The sequence below is a fragment of the Temnothorax curvispinosus genome, unplaced genomic scaffold, assembly GCF_003070985.1.
Source record: "Temnothorax curvispinosus isolate PA1 unplaced genomic scaffold, ASM307098v1 QBEX01003601.1, whole genome shotgun sequence".
Taxonomy (NCBI): domain Eukaryota; kingdom Metazoa; phylum Arthropoda; class Insecta; order Hymenoptera; family Formicidae; genus Temnothorax; species Temnothorax curvispinosus.
Genome location: NW_020213381.1, coordinates 1 through 23,126, shown reverse-complemented (window position 1 = coordinate 23,126; position 23,126 = coordinate 1). Strand labels below are relative to the sequence as shown.

Below are 23,126 nucleotides of genomic sequence, written 5' to 3'. Positions count from 1 at the left end.
AGATCGAGTGTGTATATGTGCAGTATAACGCTCTCGCCTCCGATTTTCCCGAAATTTTGTAATCTCTACTTTATCTTATAATTATAAACAAACGGAACAAAAGAGCGACGAGAAATTTTCTTTTTCAGAATATATAATATGTATACATTGTATACATATATTCTACGTATCAAAATATACAAATTTACAAAATTTCAAGAAAATCGGAGATGAGAGCGTTGTATATCGCATATAATTACCGAAACCGCGGATCCCCGATATCCGATCCCGCAGCGGCGGAGGGCGAAGGGCGGCGGTGCCGACGCGTCGCGGCGCGGCGCAGCGCAGCGCGGCGCGCCTGGTTGGTATGTCGACCACGGCCGACCGATCGCACGCACCGCGCACCGCACCGCACCGCACGCCGCACGGCACGGGAACGGGACGACGACGCGAGATCCACGAGACGCGGCGCGACACACAACACAACACACGGTGACCTGCGTTCGACATGTTCCACCGGCGATGCGGCCACCGTGTCACCCTCAGCAACAACAACTGCACCGCCACGCGCAATTTCTCCGAGTACAATAACGGCCTGGTGTTCAGCGCCGAGCCGCTCCAGGACGACGAGCTCTTCGAAGTCACCATCGACAAGAAGGTATGCACGCGCACGCCTGCGGCCCGTTCCCGGCCACCGTCCAGCGCGACAAAATAACGCAGAATAATGAAATAACGTTAATTACACGCGGTGTTGTTTGTCGACAAATATCCTACATGTGTTATTTATCTCGTTCGTCGTGTTTAATTTAATTTATTTTTAGAGATACACTGACAGGCAGCGTGTTGCAAAAGCGCTGATATATAATTGTGCGTTAAAGTTTGACTTGTATTTAACTCTGGGAAATGGTGGTTGCGCAGATCATATCGTGGAGCGGCAGCATAGAAATTGGAGTAACGAAATGCGATCCCGAGACCCTGGACATACCATCCTGTGCCATAAACCTCCGTCACGGATCTTGGATCATGACCGGCTCCGGCATTGTTCACAACGGCGACCGCATCGTGGAGATATATGGGATGGATCTTACTGATCTGGAGGAGGGGAACACTTTGGGAGTCATGCGGACGTCCAATGTAATTCACACAGTTTATTAGCCCGTATCTGTTGTTCCGCGGAGAAATTAATGACAATCTTCCATCTGTAATTGTAGCACGAGCTGGTATTCCACATCAACGGTGTTTCGCAAGGCGTTGCGGTCAGCAGCATTCCGGAGCGTATCTTTGCTGTTGTAGATATGTACGGTGATTGCGTACAGGTCAGCGTTGCTCACCCGAGACTTGCCGCTTTGTGCAACGTGCCGAAAGACGAAGTCGAGATTAATAATGACTACGCTGTGGGGGAGACCTCTAGTTCCTCGACAACAAATCTAGTCGCTAACTTAAACGTTAATCTAAGTGTCAATGTAAACGTTAATTTACCGAAGAATCCAACTCCCGCCGCGATAAGGGAGGACAGGTTGAGGTTTCACGAGAGAGTTGGCTCGTTGGTGAAGCTCTCGAACAACGCCAGGACCGCCGAGAGGCGGAGGCCGCTCGACGAGTTTAACAACGGTGTCGTAATGACTCACAGGCCGCTGCGAGATAATGAATTATTTGAGGTGAGCATTCGGATCGATATGTTATCAATTGCAAGAAAGTATTTACATAAATTGCAATAACAAGACTGATTAACTGTTGCGATTCTGTAGCAAGACTTACTCTCTTATCTTCTCTGTAAATTGCGTATGTTGCAGATACGAATAGATAGGCTAGTATACAAGTGGTCGGGAAGTATAGAGGTCGGCGTTACCACTCACAGTCCTACGGCACTGGAGTTTCCAGCGACGATGACCAATATGCGTTCAGGTACAACGATGATGTCCGGCTGTGGTATTCTAACAAACGGCAAAGGTACGCAACGAGAATACGGCGAATTCAACTTGGACGAATTGCGGGTATGTGAGAAGGCCAGAGTTACAACACTGAATCTATAATTTAAACTTGCTTTTCTCTTCAAGCCGTTATTCTTTTTCACGTCCTGTCTTAGGAAGGGGACCGTGTGGGAATGATTAGGCAAAGTAACGGAGATCTTCACTACTTAATCAATGGCCTGAATCAGGGTGTCGCTGCTAAAGTACCGGCGGGCGTATGGGGTGTGATAGATCTGTATGGAATGACCGTGAAAGTAACCATTGTCGATCGCGACGAGAGAGAAGAGCAGAATCTAGTCACTAGGAGAAACACATTGCAGCTACAAGGTCTAGACAGCGAAGGTAATACATACATAGGATCTCTGACAAGTTTCACAGAAATAAAAACTGCTACGTTATGACACATGTAAATTTCATAGAAGCTGGTGAAGAAGAGCTACCTGATAGACTGATGTTTCATCCCTGTTGTGGGACACACGCTGACGTAATCAACAACGGACGTACAGCGCATAGGCCCAAGTAAACAGAGATACATTTGCTATATTTGACAATTTTTCAATCGCACGCGTTTTCTTAAAGGATGTAAATTTTTTCGCAGTGCCATAGACGATTTCAATAACGGCGTGGTATTGACGTCGAGGCCATTGAAGCCGAATGAGTTGTTCGAAGTCAGACTGGACAAAATTGTCACTAAATGGGCCGGTTCCATCGAGATAGGAGTCACCACGCATTCCCCGACGGAACTGGAATTCCCGTTTACCATGACAAATGTCAGGTAGGTGAGGCCAGTCTCGAGCGGTTTTCACGCAGTTATCGCCACCGAGCCACCGTATGTGCGGTGAGTTGTTCATCCGCTTATGTTATTGCTCGAAGGCGGCTCGTATCGGTTGCAGATCTGGCACGTGGATGATGACGGGCAACGGCGTGATGCACAACGGTACCACCATGATAGATCAATACGGTCAGAATCTGGACCGTCTGCAGATCGGCGATCGCGTAGGCGTGATGAGGAAGGACAATGCGACGCTACATTTCTACGTGAATGGCGCCGATCAAGGTGTAGCTGCGATGAACGTGCCCGAGAGGGTCTACGGGGTGATTGATCTCTACGGGCAGGCCGCCCAAGCTACTATAGTCGACAACGTGGACTTTTACAGTCCGACCACAAATAATTCGAGCTTTAGCAATACGACGTTATATAGGTATGATTTTCTGACAATTCAGTACAATTTCCTAACAATTCAGTGGCTTATCGTCGAACCACATGTGAATTACATTGTGTAAATCTATTGACAGCGATCTAAGGTTTCATCATGTACACGGTAAAAACGCGCGGATTACGAACAACGGTTTAACGGCGTCCAGGCCGCGAGCCCTGGGTGAATTCAACGAAGCTATTGTGATTGCGAATCGCGCGCTACGCGATGGCGAAATGTTCGAGGTGACGATAGATAAAATGGTTGCCAGATGGTCCGGTGCTATAGAAGCAGGTAATTGCTCTATCCTAGTTGTTATGACGAGCGTGTATCAAATGTAATAAAAGTTTTCCATAATTTTTCAAGAATAAAACTACTTACAGGGGTCACTGTGATAAGACCTGATGAATTAGAATTTCCGTCTACGATGACAGACATCGATCACGATACGTGGATGCTGTCCGGGTCGACAGTAATGCGTGACGGTGTGACGTTGCGTAACAACTACAGCTGCGATTTGGATAAATTGATGGAAGGTAATCGGATCGGAATGATGCGGTGTTCGGATTCCTCCTTACATTATTTCTTGGACGGAGTGGACCAAGGTCCTGCCTGTACTGGTTTACCGTCGAACGTTTACCCAGTGATCGACTTGTATGGTCAATGCGCACAGGTATAAGAATATATGCTTGTCCGATGGCAATCGTGTTTTAGCGTATTAATCCCGAATATCGTATTTCAGGTGACGATCGTGTTGCCCGAGCGGAGGGACCCTTTGACGCAGCAATACTTGCCATCAGAGAACAGTATTAGTCAACAGCCGACTTCGGTAATTCAGCCTCAGGTGCAAACTGAGATTCTACACAAGTTCCACGAGTCGGTCGGGCTGAACATTCAACTGAACAACGACAGAACAGTGGCGACAAGGTGTAGGGAATACAATAATGCTGTCTTGTTGAGCGAGGCAGCGCTGGAGAATAACGAGCTGTTCGAGATCGCCATTCAGGAAGTGGCGCGTGAGTGGAGCGGTTGCCTGAGAATAGGTGTCCTGAGTAACGAGACGGGCAATTGGTTAACGTCGATGAATCTCGTACCTGGTATGACGTCCATTCCAAGCGACGCTTGGTACTTGACGGGTAACGAGGTGAGACACATGGGTTTCGCGCTCGCCTCGAACTACTGTACGAGCCTGGATTGGTTGCGGGTGGGCGACAAGATCGGTGTAAAGCGCACGCACGAGGGCAACCTGAAGTTCTACGTAAACGGCGAGGACATGGGCGTGGCGGCGTCCGACGTGCCGGAGATGGTGTACGCGGTGATCGAGCTCTTCGGCAGCACTGTGGCCGTGAACATCACCAGCAGCAGGCAGCAGAATCCCGCCATATCCCCTAACGCTAGTTTGAGACTGCAAGACTCGCTGGAACTCCTGCTGGATCCAATGCCGCCGAGAAACGACGCGGGAATGGACACGTCCATCGATGTGTCCGAAGGGAAACTGATTAACGAGACGACGCTCACGCCGACGCAAGCCGCCGCCACCGGTTTAACCACCAGCGACGGAGATTGGAGCTACGAATTCCACGAGAATCACGGCAGGAACATTCAGCTCGAGACAAAAACGGTCGCCAAGCGAGTGGCCAGTTACAATCAGGGCGTAGTGATGTCCAGTCGTCCGCTGATAAAGGGCAAACCGTTCCAAGTTAGAATAGAGAAGCTAAACGAACGTTGGGTATCGAATATCCTTTGTGGCGTTTCTTGCATATCGCCGGAGAAGCAGACCAGCTTCCCGTTAACGGCGCTCGGCTTTAAGAGGCACTCTTGGATCATCTGCAGCGATTGGATATTTCACAACGGCACGAGGGTGAAGACGAAATACGGCGCCGGCTTGGAGAACCTTCAGTTCAACTCTATCGTGGGCTTGCTGATCGACGAGGACAGTCGGCTACACTTATTCATCAACAACGTGGATCAGGGAGTGGCCGCGACCGATCTACCGCCGTACGTTTTCGCCGTGATCGATCTGTACGGGCAGTGCGAGCAAGTGTCCATCGCGGGAGTCAACGAGGAGCCTTCCTACTCGAATGTTGCAATTGACAATGCCCTCGCGGCTCCTATCGAATGCGCGAGCGTGGAAACGGAGGATGTGGAGAATTCGCGCGAGAAAGCCGACCTGGAGTGTCACGAGAAGGAGAACGCAATGGCGACTACCTCGTCGGATCTCTCACCGTCTTCGACATCGCCGAGTGTGCCGAGTCAATGCAGCTCGAACGCCAGGGACGGCAACCTCGAGGTCGAGTACTCATCCTTCGGTAATAATAATAGCGCTAATGTGGCGAAAAATAGCGTAGGCATTAAAGCGACATCGAGTATCGACAGTAACAACTCGGACTCGGGCTCGGAGCTCAGCAACGAGCGAAGTGTCTGGACCAAGGCGTACCTGGACAACGTTGTGCTGCCAACGTTGAACAAGCAGCCCGAGAACAATTCGAGCGAGTCGAATCTCGACGCGGAGAATCGCGCCTTATGTACAAACGTAGAGATAAACAACGCGACTAACATTAACATACAGAAAGGCATGGTCGCCAGCGCGAGTAACATGACCAGCTTGAACGCGGCGATCACCGCGGCGAACGCCAACAACGCGATTAACGAAAGCATAGCGTCCAATAGTCAAGTCAATATTGTAAGCAGCACGCAGCAGAACAATTTGTCGGATCTTCCCAACAACGTTTGCGCCGGCTTCCACGAGTCGCGGCCCTACGCGACGAGTCGGGACAACATCCGGGACAACTCCTTCAACGGGAACATACCTCCGAGCCAGAACATAACGGCCAATCAACGGGATGTGCCGTATAATGCGTCCTCGGTACCATTTATGCCGTCGTCGTTACCGTCCACTCCACTCGGGTCCACCGTCGTCGCGTCGTCCAGGAAGTGTGACTATCTGAAGGTGTGCATGCAGCTGAAGAAGTCACTCGTTCTGCCAGACGAGTTTTTCTCCACTGATGAGATACTGTGCTACTGCAGCGCGTGCTACAAAGTGGACGGCGACAATGCGATCTGCAAGAAGGGTGAGCCGCCGGCGGAATTCGCGATACCGGTCGGCTGGGCCAGGTTCCCACTGAAGCAGAGCATCAATGCCAATCAGATCCCACAGAGCACGACGGACAAGTGGCACGTTGCGTTTTATGGCATACGTCTGGACGCGATAAGGTAATTAATCTTGGAACAATTAGATTTCTTCCTACGGTCGTCTGTTATTTATTAACATTACATTGTGTGTTCAGATTGATCCTGGATAGAGGAGAGCTAATGACCAAAGAGCAACTGGACCTGAGTAACTTGACAGCGGGCACAAAGAGCGAGGATCAGAATCCCCAAGTGTCGTTTTCGCCTAGCATCAAGTATGCCGCGTCCGACGAATTCACGAGAAAGTACCCGTGCGTATTCTCTTCCGCTTTTACATATTTATCGCATATTTGTTACGTGTCACATCTTAATTTTCAACTTTGTAGATATATCGATATGCAGTCGAATAAGAAACTGAACGCATCGACCGCGTTCCAATTGCTAGTGAGACCCGGCTCGTATACGATCAGTCCCGGCGACAAGGACAGTACCGATCTGCATTGCGAGTCCAGCAAGTGGGCCACCAAGGAAGCCGGAGCCACGGTGATCGTCGCTCTGCTCGTTCACCTGGACGGATTTTAATCCGTGCCCCATTTCCGAAAGTGTTTTCCGTGAACGTGTGTTTTCCCGTCACGTTTGTGCGCATCGAGCACTCCCGCAATCGGACCGTGACTGTTTGTACATACAATGTGCCGTTCGTTAACAGGAACTGTGGTAAGAGACTCTCGAGATCGATATATTTCAATTCCGTCGAAATCGCGCTGTATATTTATGTTAGACTCCGCGCAAGTTCCCTCGTGTGCGCTTAGCCGTTAATGGACCTTACCAAAAGATTTATGTGCTCGAGGTTTTAATGATCTTTTAACGTTTAATGCTTAAACTGTACAGTATGGATGATTATATAATATAGCTACGTTTATTTACATATAGAATCCAATAGGAAAGGGTTCGTTGTAGATTCGCTGGTTAGCTATATGACAATTTTGTGATGCACTGTAAAAGACTTTTAATTAGCGTAAGTTTTAAACGTTTTATCACACATGTGTCACATGTACTGTCGCTAGACTGGCCTAAGTTAATGCTCACGAGAACAAATGGTGTGTGAAATACATGGTATTATTATACGGTGATGATATTTGCCGTCTTGTGCGAAGAGAACACAGTATTTTTGACGCCCGCGCTTCACGCCTAATCGATATACCAAATCTGTATTGTATCGCATTAGTAAGTAAATCTCAAGACACGACACAATTTTTTTAACGCACTCTTCTGCAGCATATTCGATAGGAAAGAAATCGTGTAATATGTCTATGTTGTAGAAATAAATGCAAGTGCAATTCGCATTGCGAAATCGTCCACCAAAATCATCCATTTCGCGAATTAATAAATATTTCCATATTGCGATTTGAAGAATAGTAAGGAAATTTATTACAGTAAATGTTATACAATTTGTCATTATTAATTATGTAATTAATGCAATTATTTATTAACTAGAGATTTATTTATTTAACATGTGGGATAAATCCAGAATTAATCCGTGACAGAAAACTCATGTTCTTTTACTTTTTAGTTTTATAATGCATGCAGATTGCGAATGTGCAAAGAGCATATGCAGATTAAGATTGCACTGTAATTATAGACGAAAGGCAGCAACTCGTAAGAATTTAATCGGCAAGATTGCTGCGCAGGTTTCGTGCAGGAAGAATCGATCGGCTTTTAACATCAATATATTTGTTTTAATATATTTTGCCTAGTGTTTTCTTTTCATCGATTTCTTCAGACAGCTCTTTTAAGTGTAATAAATATATTCACACCCAAATTCGGACGTGCTGATCCCAGGAGCAGCTGGCCACTGCCATCCCGTTACCGGAGACGCAGAGCGACGTCACTCTGTTTTCATGGCCAGATAAAACACCTTCAACAGGAGAAAACAAAAAGCCTTTTACTGACATAATCATTTTTCATAAATGACAGCTTTCTTCCCCGCGACGGATCGATAAACTTACCGTTGTGTTGGGTCTTCAACGTGTCCCATATATGAATGGAATTGTCGTCGCTGCCGCAAAATATGAATCTGCCACTCAGGGACAGACCGCAAGATGTAAATCCGGGATTCGAGTTCGGCGGCTTGAAAGTGGCTAGCTCTTGATCGGATCTGAAGTCCCACAGTCTCGCGGTCTTGTCCTCGGACGCCGTTACAAAACCTTGTCCGGAAGGATGATACTAGGAGAACACAAAGTGATGAACACAATATTTAGTATCCTTATTAAATCCGCAACGAATCTGTGAAGTATAAAAATACTCGCCAAATACTCACACAGACGGAGTTTACGTCAGCGTCGTGACCGAAGAACGTCTGTTTGGCTTTCTCTTCCCGCAAATCCCACAGCTTGCAGGTTTTGTCGACCGAGCCGGTGACGTAAGTGTTGCCGTCGGGGGACAAGCTGATGCTCACCACGTCGCCCGAGTGCGCCTCGAAGTCCGTCGTTTTCTTGTTCGCCTCGAGGTCCCATATGCAACTAGATATACAAGACGTTCACCACCGGTAATTACCCATGAAATCGCCGTTTTTATCTTATCCTTATATATCTTATTCTTAAACATTACGTAATTAGATACATTTTCATGTCGCCGGACCCAGTGATGATTTTCTTGTCGTCGAGGAATCTGCAGGACGACAAGAATCCCTCGTAACCCAGAAGCTCCCTCGTGATCTTGGCGGATCCCGTGGCGTCGCGATTGTTCACGTCGTAGACGGTGCACATATTGTCCATACCGCCGCACGCGACGAAATTGCCGGATGGCGCGAAAGCCACCGACATCACCCAGGCTGAACGCAGAGGGATGACCTGCACTTTGTTGCCGGTCCACGTGTCCCAGATGATCAGCTTCCCGTCCAGCGATCCCGTCACACAATGTCTACGGCGTAAAGCGTAGATCGGTTTATAGATGCGTCCATTATTCTCAGTGTAAAAGATTCTCGAGGTACGATAAATTGTTTATTAATATATTACGATTGAAGCGTAAAAGAAAGAGTCCAACGAATCGAAGAATTATTACTGATTAAAACTGACCGACTATCGCCACTGAAGTGCACCGAATTGACTTTATTAATATGCCCCTTCAGCATCTTCTTAGTTGACAGTCTAACTTTGGGAGCATCCGCCACTCCAGCGCACGCTTCCGCCAACGTCGTATCCTGCTGCTTCTTTTGTTCTTCCTAAAATGAGTAAAACGGATAGAATTAATGAGTAAAAACAAGTCTGTTAGAAAATCTCATATTTATATAGATATAAAAATTATAACTGCGTGAAATACTGATACGTGAATCCCTCGGTTGTATAAAACGTTTAAACCTTGCATTTGTTGATGAGATCCTCCAGTTCTTTCTTTAGGGCTATAGTCTCGGCGTCGTCCTTGCCCATTTTTATCCTTCCTCGAGCGGCACGGAATTTCACCAATGCTCAGAAAAATATGAAAACTAAACGCCACCGACGTTCGACATGTGAAAACTGTCGAACGATTTTCGACAACATACAAAAGAAGCCTCAAGATCGTCTACTCTGCTGCCCCAGTAATTGTATTAGGTCGCCAGTTAATTCGATTTGTTGGGCATTAGCTCGGCTCGTTTACGTAACTTAATTACCTACATACACGATAACGCTTTTCGAAGAACATATCTGTATTATTTTCTTCAAAAATATACAGGAGGTGAAGCATGCGTGATAAGAAAAACTATAGAACAGATCTGTATTAAAGGAAGGTGGAAAAACAAGTTGATTATAGATACGATTTTCATTTCCTTGATATTAATGTAAATGTATGCACATATCGTTTACAGGACAGGATCAGACTGGAATGTTTCATTCACGTTTCACTGTAGAACTTCACGGGTCGATGATGGTATATTCCCCCGGAATAGGAAATCAACGCGAACAAAACCATCGACACGGTGCGACGGTTAGCCGCTCTTTTCGACCACAAAAACCATCAACCGTCTCGCTTTCGAGTCTCCCGCTTTCTCCTATAAATGTCCGAATCCTTTGGTACCGATCGATGTGACTCGGTGTGATCGCACGGCGATCGTTGCCGGATATTTATTCGCGATATCCGCAAATCTTTGAGAGCTAGAAGAGCTAAAGTAAACGTCGCTTTGTCGATTGTAAATATATCGAAATACAAACAAACGTAGTAATCTATAGATCAAGTAACTGTTGAAGATACATGAAGTATAAAATAATTTCTCAATTTCAATTCGGTGTACGTACAATATTAAGCCGCGGTGTAACGTGTAACAATTCTGACATTACGATTGAGCTTCGGCAATTTTCATGATAACAATTAGACGATATGAGAATACGAAGCGTCTCGGAAAGGCTGCTATCGATCGTTCTACTCTTATACGGAGATCAACTTGCGGCGGGAAACGAGGGAGTATGCAAGACGAAGCTAAGCCATGACGTCTATGTACCCTCGAACAATCTCTCGTGCCAAGAAGATGCCTCGGATAACAAATCATTCGTCATTGAGCGATACAAACCGGCGAAGAAATCTTGCGCATCGGACTTCGATACAACAGGTATCTTATTCCTCGTATTTGCGTTAATTGCAATTATAAATTGTCACGATCAAAATTTCATTTATTCAGAAGAGAAGAGGACACTTCACGCGCAATCTATATTTGCGCAATAATCTTTCATTAATCGACCAACAACATTAACAGTTTCTGCCCTAAAATGTATGGATCCTTTATTAATTTTTGCAGATACATTACAATATGATATTTTCGATCTTTATACGATTGCCACGAAATCTCAATGAGCGATACTTCTTCTTGCTGGTAGCACTCGATTCTTTACAACATTGATGAACTATCCGGCGAAGACGTTTCTTATTTCATTGACTGAGTCTGGAGAAGGTCGGTAAACGGTATCTATACGCAAACTATTCGAGGAAACGTTTCCTCATGGTTTTTCTCATATTTTTATCATAATTTTATCATCTTCTCATGATCTCACGGTCTTCTTGTGATTCCTTCATCGTCCTCATCGTGGGAATGCAAGCGTCCGGCGTAGATGCTCGACATCCTCCGAGCTTTTAGGCTTCTTCTGCGAAATCCGATATGGGAGAGGCCAACGCACGGTCCTCGCGTGCTAAAGATATAATATACTACGGGCGCTGCGATTTCTGATTACGGCTCTGCACGACGGTTTCCGTTGGCTCCATGCTCGCGGTGCGCACTGCAGTCCGCGTCAAGCGACGCCAAGCGACGGACGTGGATGTATGTCACCGAGGAGCGGTGCGGATCACCCCCAGGGTTCTTGCAGCTAGTGCGCTCGTGAGAGAGAGAGAGAAGGAGTGAGATGTTCGGTGGCAAGGGGACGACAATCGGATGCTGGCTCGTGTGGTGTTGCATCTTCCTGACATACCACGTGGTCAGCGAGGCACCAGCAGCCGGCGTTAACGGTATGACGCGATCGCCCTTTCAGCCCAGAACGGATGAATTCCGTGTCGGCATGTCGCAACGAAGATCGATACAGAAAGAGAGAGAGAGAGAGGGAGACCGTCCATGGCAAGCCGTTTAATTTTTCTAAACAATAACAGAAGTCTAAAGATTCAGAGAGCTTTCTCATCCAATGCTCTTTGGACTGAATATAAATCTCAGATGATTCTACGTGAATCATTAGGCCTGTCCTCGGTCGCTCATGTTATATTTTCGGTCAGAATACGACAGTCTACCTCCAGATATTTTGAAGGCAAAAGAAAGAGAAAGCTGAAAGTGCAATTGAGAAAATCAGACCTATTGCATGTAATTGCACAATATCGATGAAAATTTATTTAACAGCTCTTTGAATATATTAAAGAATATATTAAATTAATAATGAAAAAGAAATATACAGAGTTATAAAGTCTTCTAATAAGAACGTACTAAATTAGAATCGTTTACAGCGAAAACAGAGCTGAGGCTTCAATCAAAGAATTCTTTCACGGGTCCTCCAATGGCTCTCCTTCTCTTTCGTATTTTCTTTATTTGTCTAAAACCGGTGCTCCGAACACCCACACGTCAGTTTAGGATAAAAATATCCGTTTTGGAGAGTCCTACCTTAGCACGATCGCATCTCTTCAATCTTCCCGAGAAATCAATCGTAAATCGATTTAACAACAAAGAGAGTAATCTGTAATTATTTATTTTTTTGTAAGGAAAATCGGAGAAACGATGAACGGAGAATTGTCGACCGCAATTCGGTTGGTGACGAGTTTCGGCTCTTCTTCCTCCTCGAGATAACGCGTGCCTGAAATAATTAACTTCATCCGCAAGACACACTTTACACAGTTCGTTACCTTCACTAGCCTTAGTTTATTTAAACTAAGATGCTAAAAGCTTTATAATGATCTTGGAGAATTTTACAGTAATTATTTCTACAGAATAAAAATTATCAATATTTCAAAGAGGGAACTTTATGATGGTCTTCGTACGTCTGATTAATCGAATCTTTTGGAAACTTTTCGCCAATTAAATGTTGATTCAAAGAATAAAGATGGGGTCACAAAGGCTATCCGTGGGACGCATAATCTTGAGTCGAATATTTCTCGTTGCGTAATCAGTTTTTTAATGCTTGGACGATTGTAACACTGCCCTTTGGTCTTATCATAACAGCATGAACAATGTCTGTTATAATAAAACGAAGTGCGGCGTCCGCACGATTTATGCGTGGAAATACTTTATTTATCGTTCAAGTCTCAGTGAGAATCGCGTGATAACGAATACATGATGATCATTTCGTTTATAGAACGTGAAATTAATTCAATTAACTCGACTCCGTTCTTTTAGTCGGCATGTAACCAGATATCGAGTGCACGGTCCTTATCGTTCCACTTCCGGCGTTGATTGCTCGTCGCATCTCGAGCAGACTCGAGAGATACTCGAATCTTGAAATTTCTTAACTTAACGACGTTTTATAACTCGCCAAATTAGCGACGATCGTTTCTCTCAACTGATGTAACTACTAGATAGTCAATATATCTTAGCGTTAATATATTGTATACATTTTTCATTTTACAATCTTCTTGTAAAGTTGTTCCAAGGAGGATAATATTTTAAACGTTTTGCCCGATTTTTTCAATCGCTTTCCAAATGGACTTCCCCGTAGGCGCCTTTCCTCGAATTTCCATGGGTTCAGTCTGTTCTAAAAATATCTCATACGTTGCTTGCGTAAGTATCGACAGCTCAGTAATACAAACGCTGGAGCCGCGTGCTCTCTCTCAGCGCAGCCGGCGTACGTGCTGCGGCTCTCGTGGGCGACTACTTCTCGACGTGACATCACGAGATCGGCGTAACGCAAACGAGTTCACCAGCTGAGTACAATGACGGAATCGATGTAACGCGGCCCCGATGCACAGTCCATTCTCGAGCATCCCTCGTAACAATTTTCTTTGTCAATCTGTTCAATCATCTTCCCTGTACGACTTCGACTCTTTATACTCTTCAATAATACAAAGAAAAAAAATTTACCAGGCTGCCTCTTAATTTTCGATTGTCACTTTCTCCATCTCCATAACTGATTGTAACGTATATTTTTTTTAGATGTCCTGGTATTTACCGTCGCCTCCAACGAGACGGATGGCTTCCGAAGGTACCTGAGGTCGGCCGAGGTCTACGGATTTAGCGATAAATTGAACATCCTTGGCCTGGGAGAGACCTGGAAAGGCGGTAACGTTGTGAAATATTCCGGCGGTGGATACAAAATTAATTTGTTCAAGAAAGCTCTAAAAGATTATCAGAATGACGAGAAAAAGATTGTCTTGTTCACCGATAGGTGGGTACATTCTGATGCCGCAGAAAAGATATTTTATAATTTATAACGTGTACATTTCCTCCTTTCAGTTACGACGTTATATTTCTCGGCGGTTTGCCCGCCATCGTCGAGCGATTCCTGGACACCGGCGCTCGAGTTTTATTCTCCGCGGAGGGGTATTGCTGGCCGGATAAATCCCTGGCGGCTGACTATCCGCCCGTATCGAGGGGCAAACGATACCTGAACTCCGGTGGCTTCATCGGTTATGCGTCCGACTTGTACAAGATCCTGGACACCGCGCCGATCAAAGACGAGGACGATGATCAGTTGTTCTACACGACCGTGTATCTACAGGATGAACTTAGGTTACGGCACAAGATTAAGCTGGATCACAAATCCGAAATATTTCAGAATCTCCACGGTGCGGTAGGTAAGGACAAGCGGAGTCTGCGGGGAGGAGCGTCAAGCGTTTACCGTACTTTAATTATTATCGCCACTGTTGTCCTTCGCAGCCGATGTGGAGCTCAGGTTCAAGGGGGAGGAGGCTTATCTTCAGAACATCGTCTACAACACGGTGCCTCTGGTGCTTCACGGCAACGGGTTCAGCAAGCTGGTCTTAAATTCCTTGGGCAATTATCTGGCCCACGCCTGGACGGCGAACGAGGGATGTTTGGAGTGCTGGAACCGGACCATCGAGCTCGACAAGACCAAACCGGCAACGCATCCGGTTATTTTAATAGCCGTCTTCATCGAGCGTCCCACGCCGTTCCTGGAAGAATTCTTCCGAGCTATCTATCGTCAATCCTATCCGAAGTCAAGGCTACATCTGTTCGTTTACAACAACGTGCCCTATCACGAGGATGTGGTGGACGATTTCTTTGAAAAAATTGGCCAGGAATACCTGAGCGCGAAGCGGATATTGCCGAGCGACGGCGTCAGCGAGGTTGACGCGAGAAAGTTGGCAATGTAAGCATAAGCAAAGCACTCGTAACTCCGTAAAAGTATTTAAAGACTCGATGCGCACGCTATTTAATGTTGGAACGAGTGAAGGGACGCGCGACATTTAGAGGAATGCTAAAGAGCAGTCTGTTTCAGGGACCATTGCTTGTTGAAGGAGTGTTCTGGATACATGTCGGTCGACGCAGTCGCGCATCTGGACAACGAGCACACGTTGAAGTTACTGGTGGAGCAGCAGAGAGGTATCGTCGCGCCCTTGCTCATACGACCGTACAAAGCGTGGAGCAACTTCTGGGGCGCCATAACGGACGACGGATTTTACGCACGGAGCTTCGACTACATGGAGATAATAAAAAACGAACGCAGGTAAAGCGAATGTACAAATATCAATCATCTATATTTTTCGCTTAAACCGACTACAATCATACTCATAGATAGATGCCGATTTTAAAGCTGCACTTCTCGATAAGGATTGAGTACAATTTTTCACATTACGGAAGAATTTAATTTTCTTCTGCAAATTGTACAACGACAATACATATCGTTCTAAATCGTTTTCTTATTGTCTACCGTTTCTTAGGGTCTATCGTAGAAAGTTTTACGTATTACCTGGGCTTTATATATTTTCTTATCTATTATGTGTGTTCGTTTGGGATCTCTCGTACGCTCGCACTAATCGAAAGCGATGGAGAAGTCAGTCTTGAAAGACCTTCGATCGATGCTGTACATATTATCCGCCGTGCACTCGTAGACACCTGCGTCCATCTGAGTAGCGGGATCGATCTCGAGTTTCGATTTCACTTTGTCAGGACCGACTTGCCACTCGTGTATCTGCAAAGAATGGAATATCGTTAACGGTGGTAAAATATCGTTTGGTTATTGATTGTAGGTACGGCTCAATTGTTTGTTTCTGACGATTCCTCGGTTAAATAATTAAGAATATATTCACTGACATGTAGATAGTGATGAGTATAAATTTCGGCACCATCCTTGAACCACGTAACATGTGGGCGTGGATTGCCACGAGCGACGCAAAGGAAAGCTATTTTGTGCCCCAGAACGTATTCCAGATCGAAATGCGACGCCAGCAGTATCTTGGCTCCCTAAAAAAAGAACAAAAATTAATATACATCGGTGACGATTTTAGTTTTTAAATCAAATTAAAACATTGATCTTTTTCATTAAAATGATACGCGATGGAGTAATGCGAGAACGAAGAAGTGCCTCTTAGGCAATCTTTCTTTTCTACGTACGTTGTTATTGTTGTAATATTGATCGCTCTCCGGATCACGGTACTTCCCGGTAATGGGCAATCCAATTTGCACGCGGGACTTGCTCCTGCTCCTTCCGCGTCCTCTTCGGCCAAGTGTCTCTTGACAATTGAGCAATAATATACCCAGCAGGATTAGCAACAGCATGGAGCGTGACATGATAATCTGACAAAAGTGGAATGGAATGGAACGTTAACACATAATGTATCACGATTTTCAAACTTGCAGATTTTCGATATGTCGTTCGTTTCACTTGATTTTGGATCGAAACGATTGAAATTTACGTCGCGATCAAGTTTCGTTATTACGGGATTATGTGGAAACGCGCGGTGGATGCTGAAATTTGGCGCTTGGTGTTATTATTTAACGGCACGAAGATACGCCTGAGGATATACTCACTGTACGTTGCGGCGTTCGTCGATCACACGGAACTCCGATGTAACTGACAGGCACCTACTCATTACTCCCCTAGTGTCCTCTCGTATCTATTACAGACTTATATGCAGATAATGTATGTCGGTCTATATGCAGCGGTTATTCCTTTGCACTACATGATCGCCATCAATTCCTATCAAATCTACAGACCGCTTATCCATTAATTTAACCGTTTGTCCATTCCTTCCGGATGACTCAGGTTTCCGGTACAATTGCGGGTCACTTTGGAATTAGTTATGCCCGACGTGTTAAAATTTTGACTTAATTAAAATTTGCAATTATACGCGTTTTCAAGTTCAAGAGTTGAAAGCCGGGAAACGGAAGCTGTATACAGTGGGGAAATAACTGTGACGATTACACAGCGTTAGTATACTCATGCAAAATTGTTTATTTCACAATGTGCTACAGATTGTCGCGTTGGCGACGCAGCGATGCATGCCCTTCCATGCCACTTTCGCGCGGGGCGCGTTGCAATTGCCTTGTTAAATTCGCAGTAATGGACCATTTTCGATATATTCCTCGCGTCGCATACCCCTTATAACAGTTAATCGCGCTTTAATGAATTGAGGGAACCGCCGGATTTACATTTATATCTTTGCAGGTCCCACTGACGATCTGAAAGAGGTCTGTTTTGCTCGCGTCAGAGGGAAAGAAAAAAAAGACAAATTGTTATGACCTTAATCTTTACGTCGCCGAGCCACGTAGAAAGTTCAACTGATCTCTTAAATATCATGACCTGTTTCGCTTATCAATTTTTAGATTAGGAGCTATCTCGATCAGTAACTAACAATAATTATTGGGTTTAAATTTACTTATCAGGTAAAAATCTATTATATGTAGCAAATCAATAACAAATGTCTATATCTATTTTCGCACTGGATAATTATTTCGTTCTAATACTATGGCGATCGCGGAGCTACCGTTACTCGAGAAGACGACGTTTTAATACGAGATCATGACGTAGTCCGTTCTGAAGCCCCGACGATCGACTGCGTACTGATTGTCCGCCTGGCACTCGTAATATCCGGCGTCCTTCTGCGTCGCAGGGTCGATCTCCATTTTCGACTTTATCGTGTCGTTACCCACGGGCCACTCGTGCACCTGACAATAACAAACGTCGTCGATTCTCGCCGATCAGCATCCGAGAAGCGTATCCGCTCTCTTTAACAATGGATCCTCCTTTTAGGGAGGACGAGTATCCGCTACTTAAAACCGTGGGATTTAGCCTACCTGGAAGAATTTGTGATGGTACAGCTCGATCCCGTCCTTCAGCCAGGTGATCTCCGGTCTCGGGACACCGATCGCCATGCAGAAGAACGTGATTTTTCTGCCCAGCATGTAATCCAGCTCGAAGTGGGACGCCTTCACGATCTTGGCACCCTGCGAAAGACACCCGGCAAATGATATCACTAGGTCGCGCGCGCGCGCGCACACAGATACACAGATAGCACATAGATCCTTGTTGCGTCAACTCACATCCTTGTTCTCGTAATAGTGCGTACTGGCAGGATTTCGATTAGGTATCAGGATGTGCATTCGCGAGCCGAACACTCTTCCTCGGCCGCGGCCTCTCCCTCTACCACCGCCGCCCTTTGCCGCTTCTGTGCTTATCATTAGGGCCGTTAATAGGAGAAAATAGAGCAGCCGGCATCTCGTCATTTGGTCTATAACCAGAGAGAAACTCGGACGACTGGAGAGTGACCAACAACGCAAGAGCGGCCTCCGTCGCGAACACTTTATATACCTTATCGCGAACTCATTTGTCACTATTATACAGGCATTACCCACTACTCTTTTTATGTGTATACATATATATTACATTATACCGTTATGTTATATCGATTCGCGCGACCGTGAGAAATTCGATGATGAGATCAATGAGTCGCGTTCCGCGGGCAATAAACGTATTCAATCTATACGATGTAATCGCGCGCGCGACGCGCAATTCGTCAAGCGTGCACAAGCATTTCGTTATCCTTACCGGAAGATAGGGAGAGTACTTGGCTGACCTCTGGGCACGAGCGTATTACGGGAGACCGGATCCGCTAGGTCCTACCGCCTAAAATACGAATGAAACCACGAGGCGACGCGCGACGGACACGCGCAGTCACACGCTGGTGCGACAGAGTTATGAATCTCAATTGGATAATTATGCATAACTCATTGCCAAGTATGTTCAACGGCCAATCGCGGCTACCACTGCCATCACCTTACAAAACACTTAAGCGACGACCTCCGGAAAACAAGGCGACCGCGGTACACCCGGTCATGGGGCAAAACAAGGGCTCTCCGGTCTCCGCTGATGATCGCGCACGTTGCAACGCCTTCTCCGACGCGCAATTTGCCGAATCACGCCGATGTCTGGTTTCAGGGGACTGTGGAACGTGCCGTTCGTCAGTAACTGCTACTTGATCAACGCGACGATCATAGCGAACAAGGCGACCCGGCCGTCCTACGAGGATGGCGACCTGGACACGGAGATGGCGTTCGCCCAAGGAAACCGACAGCGAGGACTGTTCATGTACGTCAGCAATCGGCTCGAGTTCGGCCACCTCGTCGATCCGGATACCTACGACATTCGGCTCACCTATCCGGACATGTACCAGATCATGGACAACAAGCTGGACTGGGAGAAAAGGTACATTCATCCGAATTACAGCGAGAACTTCAACCCCGACAACAAGCCGATACAGGTAAAGATGATCCCCGATTAGCTAGCGAAGGATTTCTCGGAATTGTTTACTTCTATTATCTTCTGTCCAATTTCCATTGTTTGCAGCCGTGCCCGGATGTCTATTGGTTTCCCATTGTTAATGTCAGGTTCACCAAGGAGCTCGTAGGGATCGTTGAGACTTTCGGACAATGGTCGGACGGAACTAATCACGTAAGTTGGTACTTCGCGCGACTCTTTTATCAGCAATTAGCTTAGTAATTGTTATTGGAATTCTCATACTGTGTTGATAACTTTCTCGGCAGGATCCGCGATTGTCGGGTGGCTACGAAAACGTGCCAACCCGCGACATTCACATGAACCAAGTTCAGTACGAAGAACAGTGGTTGTACTTCTTGAAAGAATACGTTAGGCCGTTGCAGGAGCTCGTCTTCACCGGCTATTATCACGATGTAAGATTTCATTTGTGTTCGCTGGTCTTTCTAGGATTCTCGACTGGATTCCGGATACGAAGCGGTACCGACCCGTGATATTCACATGACTCAAGTCGGTCTACAGGACGCCTGGTTAAAGTTTCTAAAAGATTATGTCAGTCCCTTGCAACAGCATGTCTTTACAGGATATGATGACTACGTAAGATTCTAAAATTTCGATATATGGAAGGGGTCCTTAATGCGCACAGATCTCACAATGGTATATGCAATCCGCAATCGCTAAACGCACAGAGTTTAACTAAGGTTGTACCGCTTCGTAGCAAGTATTCGGGATCTCTGCGTTGTATGTAGATTCTTGAATTAAAGAACAATGATGATTTGAGAAAACTAATCATCATTCAAAGCTACGTTTAGTTGCTATAGATTATTTTACTTGGAACCACGTTGTTATGCTAATCTCATGTGTCGGCAGCCACCACGGTCCCTTATGAATTTCGTCGTGAGGTATCGCCCGGATGAGCAGCCATCCTTGAGGCCGCATCACGACTCTTCGACCTACACCATCAATATCGCCCTGAATCAAGCGGGAGTGGATTACGAGGGCGGCGGATGCAGGTTCATCCGGTACAACTGCTCGGTCACCGACACGAAGCCAGGCTGGATGCTGTTGCATCCAGGACGACTGACGCACTATCACGAGGGGTTGCGAGTAATCGCGGGCACACGTTACATCATGATCTCTTTCGTGGATCCGTGATAAAATTTCACCGTGAATCTATAAATTATCGAACTTATCGCCGTATTGAAAATGTACTGCCACCGTATCGAGAACAAATATCAAAAGAAGAGAAAGATAACGCACGGTATCAAAGAGAAATGTAACTCTACGTGGACGTGTTCATTGTTATTGTCGACTAGAAATCGTCAATTGCCACTGATGGACTGAATAGTGAATTTAACAAGAAATGTGAAAGCTGCTTAACCGATGTATTATTTTTGTACTCCGACGTAAATGCACGCCTAATCGTGCTTTTCACAGTTAGCGATATTGCCAATTTATACAGAGATGATAAAATTGGAACATATATAATATATATATATATATATATATATTGTGCAATATTCGTTGACACCTCAATTCGCAAGCTCTCTCAAAGTATACATAAACAGATCAATAATAAAATTTATAATAATAAATATTAAATATGACGAGTATATTATCCATGTTAATCTTTCCTTACATTCTACTTTCTTTAAATACGGAAGGGAGAAGGGTTTCAAATCTCTTCAAGTTCAACATTCTTGTTTTCGATTTTCCATTGTATATCTATATAATTTTTCAATATGTTACAATCTTAGGAACATCAACAGGATAAATAATTAAAAGTAACGTCACCGAATAGCAAATTTTCAAAAATCGATTTTAATTACATCCCCTGCACATTTATTTACAGAGTAAAAAACGCACTTCTGCCAGAATTAACCGCGACAGTACATGTTACTTGTGCAAAACTAACATAATTAAAGCCATGTTACTTTCACTACTGGAATAAGTACTCATTGAATTGAAATTGTTACACGAATTTCAACGCGGACTTAATTCTTTTAACCATTCACTATATTGCTTTCTTATCCCATTAAATTATCCGGAATACTACGTGTAACTGTATTCCATCTAAATTAAATCTTAAAGCACTTTCGGTTTTTTCATTCGTTTAGCGCCACTTGTGTATATGCGACAATTCTGGAATGCTACGCGGTTCAAAATAATTTAGAATGCAGCGTAAATAAGAAGCGAATTAAACGTAAAATATTTATGTAAAATACGTTTCAGCCAAATCCTCAGTTGAATCTTCTAGCCACATTAGACATTTGGTAATCACGAATGCTATAAATTTAAATTCACAATAACGTTTAATTTAACTAAATCTTATTTACAGTTTTCGAGTCATAGAAAAAAATGGTTATATATATATATATTTTTTTTTTATTTATCTCAGAAACCAGCCCGTTTCAATTCATTCAACTGATGCGCCAGTTTCTCTTCCTTGGTTCGCCTAGCTTGGCCCAGCTTTCGGCATTCGATATACGTGCTGAGAAAGCGCTCGACGTCGATCTTCCGGTTGAGAAAGTCCTCCGCAATCTTTTCACTCTCTTCATGGCTCTCATCCGCCGCCTGCCTCAAACACTCTTTTATGTGATCCGGCGTAAAGACGTCGGACAATTTGTTGTATCGTTGTATGAGATTATCATATCTGGCTTTCAGCGCTGCCACCGTTTTCACCTTGTCCGCTACATCAGCCTGCAGCTGCTTCAGTTCGGGTTCTTTGGCTGCATTAGCTTCTACGAGAAAAAATTACGAGCTCATTAGGCAATCAAACTAGACTGTCGGTAGATATATGAAATAGGAAAGAATTAATAGAACGTGTTTTTATGTGATTTTATTATTTCAATAGCAAAGATATTTCTGTTCTTACCGGCAGTTTTTTCAACCCAATCCATGGCATCCTCGATCGCCGCATTTATATCTTTAATGTCGGAATGTTTCTCCAGGAATTCGTCTAGCTTATCGTCATCCTCGCTGAGCCTCTTCAATTCCTCGTTAGTCAAATTATTTAACTCGGGAAATATTATGCTCTGCGGCGCTTTCGCCTGCGATTGATTCGGCAACGGCTGCTGGTAGTTCGCGTTCGCGTAATGTGAATTCAGGTAAGGCGCGCCATGCTGCTGATCCGAGGTGTACCGCGCGGACGTGGAATTTTGAAGGGTGCTGTTTCTTGAGCTTGGAATATACGCCGAGTGATGCGACGTGCCGCCGAACGACTTCGAGGACGAGACGTACGTGTGGCCGGAGTTCGTATAGTTGTAATTGTAAATGCTCGTGTTTGCATTGGAGGACGACAGATGCGGATACTGCGTGTTGTAATACGAATTGAACGACGTCGACGGGATTTCGACGGGATACTGTTGAAGCGAGTAAGACGGCGAGTTCCTTCCCTGTAGGTCTGCAATCGTACGCGTGAAGTATGTCATTTATATCGGCACACGATGGGACAAGTAAGATAGCGACGTGTACCTGGGTGAGATTTAGTAGAGCCAGGCGAAATATCCTCTAAGAATTGCGGCGGATTCTTGCTGAATTCTCTGATAATAGCTTGGACGACCCGACCGAGGTCACTGTGTACTGAAAACTGGCGTAACAACAAGAAATTATCTCAGACGTACAAAATACATGAAAATAAAGCTGCGGTCCACTTAACACTTACAAAAGCATTCCTCTTCTCCTTT

The 23,126-nt window shown here is 45.2% G+C and overlaps 6 protein-coding genes across 7 annotated transcripts; 2 read left to right on the top strand and 4 right to left on the bottom strand.

Annotated features, from left to right (window-relative positions):
• Positions 1 to 385: 385 nt before the first annotated feature.
• LOC112452673 (neuralized-like protein 4) lies at positions 386 to 7,625 on the top strand. 2 transcript variants are annotated; one of them, XM_025013000.1, is made up of 13 exons: positions 386 to 637; positions 898 to 1,113; positions 1,191 to 1,637; positions 1,773 to 1,973; positions 2,066 to 2,291; positions 2,372 to 2,468; positions 2,548 to 2,724; positions 2,843 to 3,151; positions 3,246 to 3,439; positions 3,529 to 3,818; positions 3,888 to 6,358; positions 6,433 to 6,585; positions 6,661 to 7,625. In XM_025013000.1, exons 1-13 carry the CDS (start codon positions 488 to 490, stop codon positions 6,854 to 6,856), a joined length of 5,127 nt encoding a protein of 1,708 aa, XP_024868768.1. In that variant the 5' UTR covers positions 386 to 487; the 3' UTR covers positions 6,857 to 7,625. The 2 variants fall into 2 exon arrangements, with proteins under 2 accessions (XP_024868768.1, XP_024868767.1); XM_025012999.1 differs by having other exon boundaries at positions 2,369 to 2,468.
• A 96-nt stretch (positions 7,626 to 7,721) lies between these two features.
• LOC112452675 (guanine nucleotide-binding protein subunit beta-2) lies at positions 7,722 to 10,631 on the bottom strand. Its single transcript, XM_025013003.1, has 6 exons — positions 9,631 to 10,631; positions 9,349 to 9,494; positions 8,894 to 9,193; positions 8,592 to 8,793; positions 8,281 to 8,497; positions 7,722 to 8,189 (listed from the first exon to the last, which is right to left on the bottom strand). The coding sequence occupies exons 1-6, from the start codon at positions 9,697 to 9,699 to the stop codon at positions 8,083 to 8,085; spliced, it is 1,041 nt and encodes a 346-aa protein (XP_024868771.1). The 5' UTR covers positions 9,700 to 10,631; the 3' UTR covers positions 7,722 to 8,082.
• An 891-nt stretch (positions 10,632 to 11,522) lies between these two features.
• LOC112452674 (procollagen-lysine,2-oxoglutarate 5-dioxygenase 3) lies at positions 11,523 to 21,042 on the top strand. Its single transcript, XM_025013001.1, has 9 exons — positions 11,523 to 11,740; positions 13,860 to 14,091; positions 14,160 to 14,500; positions 14,583 to 15,036; positions 15,166 to 15,393; positions 19,105 to 19,426; positions 19,513 to 19,617; positions 19,710 to 19,856; positions 20,311 to 21,042. Exons 1-9 carry the CDS (start codon positions 11,638 to 11,640, stop codon positions 20,593 to 20,595), a joined length of 2,217 nt encoding a protein of 738 aa, XP_024868769.1. The 5' UTR covers positions 11,523 to 11,637; the 3' UTR covers positions 20,596 to 21,042.
• LOC112452677 (immunoglobulin domain-containing protein oig-4-like) lies at positions 15,637 to 16,796 on the bottom strand. The gene is made up of 4 exons (XM_025013005.1): positions 16,698 to 16,796; positions 16,281 to 16,463; positions 15,981 to 16,130; positions 15,637 to 15,858 (listed from the first exon to the last, which is right to left on the bottom strand). The coding sequence occupies exons 2-4, from the start codon at positions 16,455 to 16,457 to the stop codon at positions 15,700 to 15,702; spliced, it is 486 nt and encodes a 161-aa protein (XP_024868773.1). The 5' UTR covers positions 16,458 to 16,463; positions 16,698 to 16,796; the 3' UTR covers positions 15,637 to 15,699.
• On the bottom strand, positions 17,098 to 18,857 carry LOC112452676 (immunoglobulin domain-containing protein oig-4-like). The gene is made up of 4 exons (XM_025013004.1): positions 18,715 to 18,857; positions 18,210 to 18,397; positions 17,964 to 18,113; positions 17,098 to 17,834 (listed from the first exon to the last, which is right to left on the bottom strand). The coding sequence occupies exons 2-4, from the start codon at positions 18,390 to 18,392 to the stop codon at positions 17,676 to 17,678; spliced, it is 492 nt and encodes a 163-aa protein (XP_024868772.1). The 5' UTR covers positions 18,393 to 18,397; positions 18,715 to 18,857; the 3' UTR covers positions 17,098 to 17,675.
• A 95-nt stretch (positions 21,043 to 21,137) lies between the features above and the next one.
• Positions 21,138 to 23,052, bottom strand: LOC112452678 (vacuolar protein sorting-associated protein 37A; the record flags this gene model as incomplete). The annotated part of the gene is made up of 3 exons (XM_025013006.1): positions 21,138 to 22,181; positions 22,316 to 22,843; positions 22,915 to 23,052. Coding segments are annotated over 3 exons (1,013 nt in total), but the record flags the coding sequence as incomplete, so codon positions are not given.
• Between the last annotated feature and the right edge of the window lie 74 nt (positions 23,053 to 23,126).